At 36.7% G+C, this 13,475-nt stretch overlaps 1 protein-coding gene across 3 annotated transcripts in view; it reads right to left on the bottom strand.

The window, feature by feature from the left end:
* Positions 1 to 282: 282 nt before the first annotated feature.
* The window catches only part of nfascb (neurofascin homolog (chicken) b), a 31,485-nt gene continuing 18,292 nt past the window's right edge, over positions 283 to 13,475 (bottom strand). For 2 of the 3 annotated variants that reach the window (XM_007249977.4, XM_007249978.4), the window contains exons 16-28: positions 12,911 to 13,012; positions 12,598 to 12,810; positions 11,916 to 11,992; positions 10,253 to 10,478; positions 8,698 to 8,813; positions 7,228 to 7,438; positions 7,011 to 7,133; positions 4,876 to 5,046; positions 4,618 to 4,749; positions 3,443 to 3,509; positions 3,169 to 3,180; positions 2,306 to 2,341; positions 283 to 1,315 (exon numbers count right to left, since the gene is read on the bottom strand). In XM_007249977.4, coding sequence (XP_007250039.3) covers positions 1,084 to 1,315; positions 2,306 to 2,341; positions 3,169 to 3,180; positions 3,443 to 3,509; positions 4,618 to 4,749; positions 4,876 to 5,046; positions 7,011 to 7,133; positions 7,228 to 7,438; positions 8,698 to 8,813; positions 10,253 to 10,478; positions 11,916 to 11,992; positions 12,598 to 12,810; positions 12,911 to 13,012 — 1,718 coding nt within the window. In that variant the 3' untranslated portion in view covers positions 283 to 1,083. The remainder of the gene's footprint in view (positions 1,316 to 2,305; positions 2,342 to 3,168; positions 3,181 to 3,442; positions 3,510 to 4,617; positions 4,750 to 4,875; positions 5,047 to 7,010; positions 7,134 to 7,227; positions 7,439 to 8,697; positions 8,814 to 10,252; positions 10,479 to 11,915; positions 11,993 to 12,597; positions 12,811 to 12,910; positions 13,013 to 13,475) is intronic. The other variant, XM_007249979.4, reaches the window with a different exon arrangement.

Below are 13,475 nucleotides of genomic sequence, written 5' to 3'. Positions count from 1 at the left end.
TCACTTGCCTCACATTCTCTTTAAGAGGCAGATGCTCACTGACTTTGGCATGTTCGTATCTTAACAGCACTTTGTGCGTCTTACCTGAACACACCTGACCTCCAGACCACCACGCCCACCAGTGTAGATGTATTTCTTAAACTCCAACACGTAATAATAGACGTAATGTTGACGGGGTTTAAGGTAGCAAAGAGCATCGCCATCGACATTGCCATGCCATCATCCCTGAGGTAGCACTTGAACACATGAACAATTTTACGATCAAAAGTCTTTATGCTAAGTCCATACAGTTGGAATGTATTATTTATTTATTTAAATGTAATATGAAATACGTTTGCTTAAATATGACATGATTTTTGCACAGAAAACATCACATTATTTACAGTTTTAGAGATAAAAAGACAAGACAAGAGTTTTCTTGTATCTAAGCAGGTGTGCATAATGTACCAAGATACTCACAGTGAAACAGTAGTGAACCATTAGTAGCAATTACAGTATATCTACAGGACTGTTAGCGGCATGTCATAGTGGTTCATAGTGACTTGCATACACTTCTTCTCTGAGTGTGTTAACATTTAAATAGAGGACTGAGGCTTTATTATGCAGATAATATAGATTGAAGAAAAAAATATGCATTGTCATTTAAAATACTGTCCAGGAGAACGAAAGTTGCCTTAGACCTTGTCAGGCCTTGTCTCAGCCAGCCAGCTCATTACCAATCATCATCACCATCATCATCATAATCATCATCAATTCATGTTCACACCTTTTCTCTTATCAACATGATAAATAGATTCTTCTCTCCTTCTGGCCTCGTCTCTTTCCATCCGTAAACATGAAAAACAACCCTGATTGATATATAAAACACTCTTTCAATCATCAGAACCGCAAAATGTCCCAGTTAAGCCATGCGCCTCCGCCATATTAAAAGCTGAATCAGTGCATTCCGGTTCTGTCCTGCTCCTGAATTGGCTGACAATGGCTGAAAATGGCCATCTCACATCCATGCAAAGCTGTATTGAAGATGAAAGTCTGTCTTTTCTTGTTCTCACTGTTTATGAGACTTGTTCGACGAGATTCGCTTTATGCAAAAGAGTAGATGGCGACAGGGGAGGTGGCCTCAGAGCTCTCCTGGTACTGGCTGCTGTCTCTGTCTCTCTTGCTGGTGCCAGTGTACTCGCCAATGAACGAGCCATCTTCATTAAATTCAATCTCATCCCCCTCTCCATATTCCATCAGGCTGTCGTCACTGTTGGTCATCTTCTGCATGTGTTCAATAGTCCCCTGACTACGACCCTGACGGCTCTCCTCCTCCCTAGAGAAACACACACAGACACACACACACATGTACTGTCATAAATACATTAATACATGTATGTTTGAGTAAAATTAACACTGTGGTTTTATTCTATAAACTACGGACAACATTTCTCCCAAATTCCAAATAAAAATATTGTTGTTTAGAGCATTTATTTGCAGAAAATGAGAAATGCAAAGAAAACAAGCCCATATTCATAATTTAAGGGTTTAGAAATCAATATTTGGTGGAATAACTGTTTTTTAATGACAGTTTTCGTGCATCTTGACATGTTTTTCTCCATCAGTCTTACACACTATTTTTGGATAACTTTACCCCACTCCTGGTGCCTAAAATTCAAGCAGTTTAGCTTGTTTTGATGGCTTCCATCTTTATCTTGATTATATTCCAGAGGTTTTAAATTTGCTATAATCAAAGTGGTCTCTTTTTTTTTGTCTAGAGCTGTATATGCACACAGACTCCATATCAGCAATACTGCAACAGTTATCTGATTTTGTCTGGATTGCTCAAGTTGTCATATAACATCTCATCAGATTAAAGCTTTTATTGTACATTTAACGTGACAGTCTGCCAGTTTGGGGGATTATTGGATTTAGAGGCCTCTCTAGTGAGAATGTGTAATTGCACAGTTTTTGAGTATATTGTTTTATTTATGAAATACTGTCAAAATCTAGAGAGCAATTACATCTAATGAACCTACCAGACCATTCTGTTTTTATAATGAATGTAATTAGATGTTGCAGAGATGATTGTGTCATAACTCAGATATCATCAATTAGAATATCTTGTCTCTTCCCAATTCAAAAGGAAAAGATCTTGGGGACTGCTGCTTTAAGCATTTAGCTTGTTATGTTTATTAGTTACTTATCTATGCCGTAAAACAATAATGATGTTTTTAGAGTTTCCTATCCATAGACTTGCTGCAGGGTAATGTATGACTTTCATTTACTCATTATGCTTCATAATGCTCCTGAAGAAAATACATACCGTCTGGAGTAGGGCAGGGTGGACAATCGTGTTATCCTACAGTAAATGACATTAAAAACAACATGTAGTGAGTAGAGAGTCTCCCAGTGAGAAACATGCATTCATATGGACTTAAATTACCATGTTGATAAAGCATGGCACATACAGTATACTGTACAGTATAAATATACATAAACACATATACATAGACATGGTGAGTTTGATCAAGAAAAGCCATAGTAAATGATTCTGTATAGCATAATAAATGACTCAGTAAAGCCATAGTAAATGATTCTGTATAGCATAGTAAATGAATCAGTGAAATTATAGTAAATTGTGTAAAATGTCTATAGTATAGTAAACTATAGTAAATAATTCTGTACTGCATTGGAAATGACTGAAACTATAGTAAATGATTATTTAAAGCCATATAAAATGATTTGGTGAACCTATAATAAGTGATTCTGTACAGTCATGTGAAATGACTCAGTGAAACCATAGTAAATGATTCTGTAAATTCATGTGAAATGATTTGGTTATAGTATGATTATAGTAAATGAATCTTTAAAGGCTATGAAATGACTTAGTGAAACATTAATGGAATGATTCTGTAAAGCCATAGTAAGTGATTCAGTGAAACTATAGAACATTATTCTGTAAAGCCATGTAAAATGACTCAGTGAAACAATAGTGAATGATTTTGTATATCCATGCAAAATGACTCTGTAAAGCCATATAAAATGAAATGACTTAGTGAAACTATAGTAAATGACTCAGTATATTGGAATACATACAGCAGTTGGTTACTGCACAAAATAATATAATATTGCACAAAGAAACAGACTTAATAAAAATCATCAACCCTTGTATGACATACATCATACCTTTCAAGAGACCTTCAGGGGCACGATGAGAATAGATGTTGGATGGAAAATAAGAATAAGGAAGAATGAACAGAGATGAGACCAATAAATGATGAAAGGATGAATGTGAAAAAGAGAGAATGCAAGTTAGGGTGGTTCATATTCTTAACATACGTTGGTATAACAGGGTTAAACCATGATGTTCAAGATTGTATTGTTTGTATGTAGCCCATTTTTCAAATAAAAACATGCTATTCAAATAATGACAATATGCAAAGTTATGAAAACGACATACCTGTAGTCAAAAGTGCCTTCCTCCTTATCGTCCAGCGGACCAAGCGCGAAATCTCGCTTAGCTCGTACTATAAAAACAAAAGCAGGTTTATATGCATTAGATACCCTGTGATATATGTAGATATATTCTAAGGCAGGGGTTCTCAACATTTTCCACCTCACCACCCACCAAGATATAATTATAACAATATATAATTCTGCAATATATTTTTCTTTTTGTGTTTCTATATAATGATATAATGTTTATAATTTGAACATGATTAATTGCTGCTGTGCTTTCAAACACATTGTTTTCAATGGGATGCATGATGGAAACAGTAAACAGATTTGCTTGCCTCGCTTCAGTCGAGACAAAAGCAGCAAATCTATAAAGAGCAGATGGTCTTCAAAAGTGGTGACCGCGGTGCATGTCAAGTGCAGCCCACTACAAAGTACTGCCCTCTTTAAAGGGTAACTAAACCCCCTGATTTTAGCTGACTATACCCTCAAATCAAAATTAAAAAATGGCATGTTCTCCTCCACCAGTTTTACACATTGCTTTTGGATAACTTAACGCTACTCACTCCTGGTGCAAAAATTCAAGCAGTTTAGCTTGGTTTGATGGCTGTGATTGTCCATCTTTCTCTTGATTTTATTCCAGAGGTTTTCAACTTGGTAAAATCAAAGACACTCATACTTTTTTAAGTGTTCTCCTATTTTTTTTCCAGACCTGTAGATTGGATAGGTTGGACGTCATCAGGGGGTGGTATTATTGATTGACTGATTTGCATATTGTGAGTGTCTGCGTACCAAAGTATACAGACACAAAATCCACACCTAGAGCACAATTGAACCCGAGAGGGTGCTGCAGAGGCGAAATAAAACCTTAAAAAAAGTTTTTTTAAAGGTTAGCAAATGTTTATAAAATTTTAGGCAGGACTGGTATATTTCACAACTTCAAATGAACACTTTTAGCTACTAATGATAGAGTTTAGTGCCTCTTTAAGGACCCCTTAAGGCAGACTACTAGAGTGTGCTTCACGACCCACCAGTTGTCCATGGCCCATTGGTTGAGAAACCCTAGGTTACAGATCCTGTCTAATGGTGCGATGTGCATAAGGATTTTCTATAATGGTGCACTTATTGTGCCTCGGAGATTTGAGTTAAAAATCCTGGCTAATGGTGTGTTTATTGTACCTGGGTACTTTCCTCCTCGACTCCTTTTGATGAAGAAGACCGTCAGCATGATGAGAACCAAGAGTGCAATGGCGCACATCAAGCCGATGAACCATCCCTGAGTGGCTATATCCACTTGCTCCCGGGTAAATTCTGTTCAAGCGCACACACACACACACACACACAAATATGATATGCGTGGACACACAAAAAGAAGGACAATAACCTTTTATAGTACGTGAATGGCCTGTGTATAAGCCTGTAGGAATATGTTTATACCTTCAGTTGTGAAATGGGGCGACTCCCCGGTGACCACCTCCCCGACTCCAATCTGCGTCTGGGCAGCCAGAGAGAACTTATAGCGAGTGTAGCGGTCGAAGCGGCGCAGTGAGAAGGAGGTGGCGTTGGGGGGAAGGTTCTCCACCTGCATCCTCTCTCCTGACACATTCACTGTCAACAAAGGGAAATCACAAATAATGTATATATATGCTTTGAAAATAATAAAAATAAAAAAATAGAGGTGCTTTAAATGTCCTTCAATCAATGCCATAGACAAACCATTTAAATGCATAAGTGAGAAGAGCCTTCAACTGGTAAAGAAGCTTGGTTATACCGTATTTTTAGCACTATAAGGTTATAAGATTAGAAGGCACACTATCAATAAACGTCTATTTTCTGGTCTGTTTTCATAAATAAGGCTCAAAGGATTATGCAACACTAGTAACTAGTAGTAGGAACAGGGGTGTCGCCATGTTTTCCTTCTAAATTCAGCAGGTCTTGCCCTTTAAAGCTAAGCTAAGTTAAGTAAACAAAACTGTAATTCTTAAAAAAAGAAATTTCAAACAAGTCAGACAAGTCATCGAATGCTGGATGTTAATCTACACAGATTTCTCTCCTGAAAACTGTTTATTTGGGTGAGTAAAGCGCTTCCGTTTATTTACAGTAAGCTTACATTTACAGATTCCCCCTAAAGCTAAACCATTAGCATAACTGCTAGTGCGAAAAATATGGTCCTTTATTTAAAGGCTACCTACATAGAGGCTTCATAACACACTCATAAGTATTGAATAATGTATTTATAAAGCAATATTTGGATATTTATGTCTAACTTATGCTAGTAAGTGCAACATGACATAAGCTCTATGGATGGATGATTTTAAGACCCTCAAACTAAAGTGGTGACACATTTTTCACTCATAACACATCAGTAATTCATTCATTAGTTCATCTTATGTATTGGAACTGTTCTTTCATGCCTTAAATAACTGTTTTTCTCTTTCATAAACCATATCAATGAAGTTTTAAATTTAATATTCAACACTCATGCACGTCATTATAATATATTTTCATTTATTTCATTCATATTTTAGAAGTATACTGAATTACATTAAACTAAAAGTGTACTTCATAGTAGTCTATTTATTTAAAATACACTATATTGTACCGTTAAAAAAGTATGATCAAAGTTTACTTTCAAACATTTGATAAAAGCATAATAATAAATTCATTGAGTGTTAGTATATTTACAGCATACTTCTCAATATGTTTTAAATACAATAAAGTATATATTTTTTTTCACCAGGGATAATTTGTTAAAAATATTCAGATTGTGTTTTTTAAGTACATCAATTATGCAAAAATTCTTCTGAACATATTATGAAGCCCCTATGTAGGTACCCTTCAAATAACAAGCTACCAAAAGTTTTTTTTTTATTATTATTAAGTAAAGGTTCCAGGGATTCTGGATTTTGCCCCAAGAACAACAATGGAAAGGAATTCCATGATGAAGTATGAGTAATTTTAATAAAAATCTGCAGAATAAATTAATATTTATTGTTCAGTAAGTGTTAAAAAGGCATGCCATACCATCACTTTGACCAAATGCCAGTAGCCATTAACTAATTGTTAGTCTTTGAAATGCAACAATTCTACAAAGCAAAATGGCAAAATTAATAGGGAAACATGGGGGTGTTTTAAAACTTCTGAGGATGTTTCATTATAGAACTGAAAAAAAAAAAACACTTAAAGACCCATATGTAGCACTTTTCATTTTATGAATGTGCTACTTATTTGAGGGAGACCTCTGTAGGCCAGGAGAGGAACTACTTACATACCTTTGTGGTCTGAAAGCTCTCTGCAAAAATTGTTGTCTTTAGACAGTATGAGAAGCTAATGACTGCAAACTTTTGTCAAAAAAGTTATGTCTGGCTACCTTACTTAATATCCAGAGAGAAGTCACTCATCAGCTTGCATAAGTTCTTTTAGTTTCTAGGCTCTACCAAGGGCTTTGGTGCATAGATTGGTTTTAAGAAAAAAAGAGCTAAAAACCTCCATATAATAACTTCAATGTTTTTATATAATCAAACAAACAAACAAACAAACAGAATAGTATGTTGAAGATAAAGGTGTCTCACATGTCTGGTATTTGAGGGTATATCCAATGAGGATGCCATTGGGTTCTGCAGGCTCCTCCCAGTCCACATACAGGGTGTCATAATGCCTGTGCATGATCCTGAATGACCTTGGGACAGATGGCACTGAAAAAAGAGAGACAGAGAGAGAAAACATCTTCATGTGATTGTGCTTTTTTATCTCTGAGTCCAGCAATAAAATGACAACAGTGGTCATTACCTCCTTCAAGTGTCTGGAACCCAATCCTGTTGCTAGGTGGACCCTCGTATCGGTTGTTGGCCACGACAATGTACATCATGTAGTTGCTGTAGGGGATGAGACCAGTAAGGGGGCCGGAAAGCCGTGGACCATTGGCTTTAAAGCTTTTGGATTTGATTCTTATGCTGACGGTATGATGAGGGAGACGGCTGCTCTCTCGCCAGTAATACACCTGAATAACAACATAAACATAAATATGACTCCATAGACCCTGTAGCCCACACCCACAATTACCATCAGGGTTCTTTCACCATTTTAAACCTTTTTAAGACCACAAGAAGTATAATATAAGACCCACAAATTTAGTCATTATTTCTTTGGTAGAAAATAATGTATTGGAAATCAAAACTTTACATTTCTTATTTGTTATCTTTTTTTTCATTTTGTTCCATTGTGATGCAGAACAAAGCCAACATAACATATGTAAGTTACATTTTGTTACGGACCACAAATAATTGCATGTAGGATCCATAGAGAATACAGAAAAAACACTATTCTCTATTATAAATGTAAAAAAAACTAAACTTTTGAGAACCGCAGTTGTAAAATACAGCCTAAAATTATTTATTTATTATAGTCTTAGTTAAGACTTATTTTGACCTTCTAGTTAGCTAGCTTGCCCCTAATGTTAGCTATAGCTTTCCACTAACCTTAGTTCTCTTCCCAGTAATGTAGCTAACTCACCGCTAACATTAGCTAGCTTTCTGTTAACCTCAGTTCTCACCCCGATAACGTTAGCTAGCTCGTCGCTAATTTTAGGTAGCTTTCCGTTAACCTTAGTTCTCTCCCTGGTAACATAGCTAACTCGCCACTAACATTAGTATGTCAGCTAGCTCGCCACTAATGTTAGCTAGCTCTCTGTTAACCTCAGTTCTCTCCCCGATAACGTTAGCTAGCCGCTGCTAATTTTAGCTAGCTCTCTGTTAACCTTAGTTCTCTCCCTGGAAATATAGCTAACTCGCCGCTAGCATTAGTATGTTAGTTAGCTCGCTGCTAATTTGAGATACTTCTCCGTTAACCTCAGTTCTCTACCTGGTAACATAGCTAACATTAGTATATTAGTTAGCTCACTGCAAATTTAACCTAGCTCTTCATTAACCTTAGTTTTCGAGTAGGTAACTCGCTTCAGACTGGCACACCAGACTTGGCTGGTCTTGTCCCCACCAGCATTAAATGCACCGTCTAAAAATGTAATACCTACTGTAAATTTACAGTATATTTAAGACAATTTAAGACTTTTTAAGGACCCACAGGAACCCTGTACTATATATTTCATAAGCCCTACAATTTAACCTTATGGTCCTCCAAAAGATATGTTTAATCAAACTGTTACCAACTAATTAACTCCAGTTTCTGCATGAAGACTAACAACTTAACAATAAACCCAGGCTTCATTGGGTTTTCTAGAAGTAAATGCCACCCAGGCCTCACCGTATACTCCTTAATTTCTCCGTTGATGCTGGCTTGGGGCACAGGCTGCCAATGAACAGTCAGTTTAGTACTCTCAACATCTGAGACCCGCAGATCATCGGGAGCAGCAGTGGGACCTGTAAACAAAGCTATGTCTGAGGTTTATAACTTCATGATGTATAATTTAACATATGAACATAAGTTCCTTTAGGGCAGTGGGCTAAGTGCATAGGGCATCGGGCAATCAACAACAAGGTTGTGGGTTCAATACCTGGGTTAGGCGGGGTGTAAATTTGTGTCTCCTGAGCAAGGCTCTTAACCTTCACTGCTCTCTTGGCACTAAAGCAATGGCTGCCCACTGCTCTGGGCACGTGTTCTCACTGTCTTCTGTGTGTACTCACTAGTGTGTGTTTACTGCATTAGAGGGATAAAATGCCAAATTTTAAGTATGGTGTACATGACTGTCTTGCCTTAAACACAATCATTTTGCTAACATCAATGATGTCTTTAGTTAGCATGAAGAATCCATTAATATAAATGAGACGGAGTTGTTGTTGTTTTTTTTTTTTTGTCTCATGCACTAAATGAGGTCACATGATTACACATACCCTAACAGACCTATGGTGTTCTCAAGATGTTTAGTACATTTCAGTTGGAAACTTGAGTTAACATAAGTAAAAGTGCTGGAAGGATCTGTGACACATATGTCAGCATGGGTGTTACGCGGGAGACGGAGGGATGGACGTAAGTGCAATATATATTATTTATTAAACAAACAAGATAAAATAAAACAGTAAACAAAACTCGGGTAACGCACAAAACTACAAAGAAAACAAGGCAAGGATAAACTAGAACTAGGAACACAAAATCAGAGTGCACGGAAGACGAGGATTCAAACGAATGGCAAGGATACAAAGATACAACGGATACAAAGGATACAAAGATTACTAAGGATACAAAGGATACTAAGGATACAAAGGATACAAAGGATACTAAGGATACTAAGGATACAAAGGATACTAAGGATACAAAAGACTCGACACTGAACATTCAAACAGAGGGGCTTAAATACAAGAGGAGAGTGAGAAACACCTGGGCTTGGATGACGAGGGGGCGGGGTTACAGACAGGACACAGGTGAGAACACTAATGCTATAGGGCAGGGCTGGGGCAGAGCTAGGGTGGAGACAGATACTAAATACAACAATAGCACATGGCTGGGAAACATGACAGGTAAACAGAGGGGCAGGAGCACAAGAGACCAAATGAGGGAGAAACAGAAGACATGGGCTAAGGTGTAACAATGGGCTCTATTGGGTTAAAATCAGTGTTTTTATTTAATTTTATTTGTGTTTTTTTCTTTTTAGGATTACAATAGCTGAATAATCGTAATTAATAATTATCGTAGGCCTACCCATACTATACAGTGTCCTGATATATACCGCAAAATCACAGTCTCCGTTCGGTTCATTTTAAAGGTATCACTAAATTGATTTTACCATCTTCATTTATTTGCTTACGTGTCTAATTGTACATGAGCGTGTGTAGTTGTGTGTATGGAAGATAACATTACTCACGATCCTCCCCAGAGAAGCCAATGATGATAGGAGACTCGGGTCCGAGGCCAAAGTAATTGACGGCCTGCACTTTGATCTCGTAGGGTGTGAAGGTGTCTGTCTCGTAGATGATGTGACTGCACCACCAGTAGGTGGTGTAATTCTTCCACTCCTCTCTGGAGTCTCTCCGCCTCCACCACACCATGTAGCCCAGCTTTGGCCCGTTCCACTCTCTGTACTCCAACGGCTTTACACACAACAAACACACACACACAGTTACACACACAGTTAACCAACAGTACAGTACATTAAATATGTTATACAGCCAAAAGCCAGCATCTGCATCTGTGTGCAAGCTGTGAAATTACTATGCATTTGTTAGGTCATTATTGTGGATATAATGTTACAAGTAAGTTGCTATTCTGTACCAGGTGGAAGATGAATAATAGGTAGATATAGGTAGTTAGGGTGTTGTTACATGGCTGCTGTGATTTTCATGGCAGTTGCTATATGATTTCACCATTTATTTTTTGATGGGTACAAATTGAAAAAAAATGAAACGTGAAAACCATAAAAGGAACACTGGCAAAGGCTCAGAGTAAATTATTTAGAGTAAATTCACTCCTTAAACTGTATTGTTACAGATTTACTACTTAGTAACAGTTACTACAAAGTATGCTACTTCATTTTTATTTAGGAGGATGAAGCTTAAGTTTATTAAATAATTTATTTTTTTTATTATTTGTATCTAATACACTTCAAATAAAGTTTTGTTCTGTATGTTAGTTAATGCCCAATTGGCATTGAGTGATGGGGAGAGGGAGGGCCATCCAGAGAGAGCAAGGCCAGTTATGTTCTTTGGGACTCCTGGCTAAAAATAACTGTTGCGTCACTGGGGACCGAACCTGCAATCTTGCAATGATACATCCAACACTTAGACAGTTGCGCCACTTAGAAGCACAAGTCTTACGTCCTTAATACATAACAATATCTGCAACAAAAAAAGTATGATTACTGAAAGAACTAAATTCTAAAAATAAAAGTAAAACATCAACACAATAAACTCTAAGCTCTACATTAAATGTTATTTATTAAATTATTTATTCATTTTTTTTTGTTTTTGTTTCATTTTTATGCTCTGCAGTCCTCTACTTCTGCCCTGCATATTGACTTTATCAAATACATCAGCCTTAGGGGCTCATCGATTATCTGATTATTAACTTAACGTGTGCCATGGTAATAAAAACTAAATATTAATAGTAGTGGTGTCAACAGGTTTTAAAAAAAATCATCTGACTAATTACAACAATACCCTGAGATAAGTTATGATTAATTCTGATTAACTGCACTTGTTCTTACTTCTTTTTTTTAATGAATAATGAATATTCATATGCATGAAATATATTATGTAATTAATTATGATTAAAATCGAGACAGAGAGGGATGGGTAGTGAGTGTTTGTTATGAGATTTAATCCATATTTTAACATAAGTAAAAAGTAATCGAGTAATCTAGCTACCATAAATGCACTAATTAGTTGTAAAATAGTATTTATATAATTTGTATGATGATGATTTACTATGAAACGGCTTGTTGTATGAGACAAACAGTCTATTTATTTATGTATCCAAACATCCATCCGCACAGACAAACTTAGTTATTTATGAATCTAAACTTCTCTTACCTCCCAGCTGATCTCCATGTTATTTCTGAAGATTCCAGTCCCCACTCCTTTGATGTTTTTCGGGATGGCATCGGGCACTGAAATCACAGTACGCACACAGATTATATAATCAGGGCTCCACAAATCAAGTACTAAACACTAGTATGTACTAGTGCATCTCAAAAATTAATACCATTGAAAAGTTACTTTATTTCAGAATTAAGTTTAAAATGTGAAACTCATATTATATAGATGTATAACACACATAGTGATCTGTTTTAAGCGTTTATTTCTTTTATTGTTGATAATTATGGTTTACAGCCAATGAAAACCCAAAAATCATTGTCTCAGAAAATTAGAATATTATATAAGACCAATTGGTACTTTTGGCAGTGTGTCAAGTCCTGCTGGAAAATGAAGTGATGGTTTAGAGAGACATGTCATCTGCTGGTGTTGATCCACTGTGTTATATCAAGACCAAAGTCAGTGCAGTGTTTTCCAGGAAAATCTTACAGCATCTCATACTTCCCCCAGCTGACAACTTTTATAGAGATGCGGATTTCTTTTTTCAGCAGGACTTGGCACAATGTCCACAGCACACAAATATATGAGTGTCACAATTTGAACTGAATTACTGAAATAAAGTAATTTTTCAATTATATTCAATTTTTTAGAGATGCACTAGTATATGTGAAAAACTAACCAGCTCCTCCAGTTTCATAGTATTCAGACGGTCTGCTGGGTCTGCTGGGGCCGATGCCATTAATCGCAATAACTCGAAAACGATACTCCACAAATGGCATGAGTTTTAGCACCACTGAGTTTAGATGTCCAGGGTAACTGGTCAGGTTCTTCCATCCACTCTGTACAAGCCAGTAGTCAGCGAGGAGATCTTCAGTATATTGCACCAGATACTCTGAAAGAGAGATTTTAATTTAATTTAATTTACTCCACATAGTCTATTGAATGTAACATGATCAACATCTACATGACTGTGTGTGACAATATGAGTGTACCTTTGATGGGGCTATGGTGGCTGTCTCCTGGTATCCAAGTGAGTCTGGCACTCCTCTCATATGGATCAGACACCTCTAGGTCTGTGGGAGGGTCAGGGCGATCTAAATATAGCACAGAAAATGGAGAATTGTTTTTTTTTTCACAACTGCCTCAAATAAATGCTTGGTTTGCTCATTTTTTTATTTTTTGAGCAACACAGAAGATAGCTTTTGCAATCCATGGCATTTCACTATTCAGGAACTCTTTAAACAAGCATCTGTTCTCGTATGCAAATGTTTTTATGCATGCAAGCCAGCATGAGACAAGCATAAGGACATGCAAACATGCACTCACTGCCCAAAGCTGAGCTTATTAAAGTACACTTACTCCAGTCCTATCAAAATGGGGATTTTTTTAGGATATACTGTTGAAAAGCAGAAGTCATGCTAAAAAGTTGAAGCATCATGTTACAAAATGAACCATTCACACAACCCCACACATAGCACAAGGAGCAGATATCTTGAAACAAATTCAAGGCCACTGATGTCAGGAAAACCCAACATTGTTAACCTCGAAAGCAGCATT

The sequence above is a fragment of the Astyanax mexicanus genome, chromosome 13 (genome assembly GCF_023375975.1).
Source record: "Astyanax mexicanus isolate ESR-SI-001 chromosome 13, AstMex3_surface, whole genome shotgun sequence".
NCBI classification, from domain to species: Eukaryota; Metazoa; Chordata; class Actinopteri; order Characiformes; family Acestrorhamphidae; genus Astyanax; species Astyanax mexicanus.
Note: the sequence above shows the minus strand (reverse complement) of the source record. Positions and strands in the feature narration are given on the sequence as shown.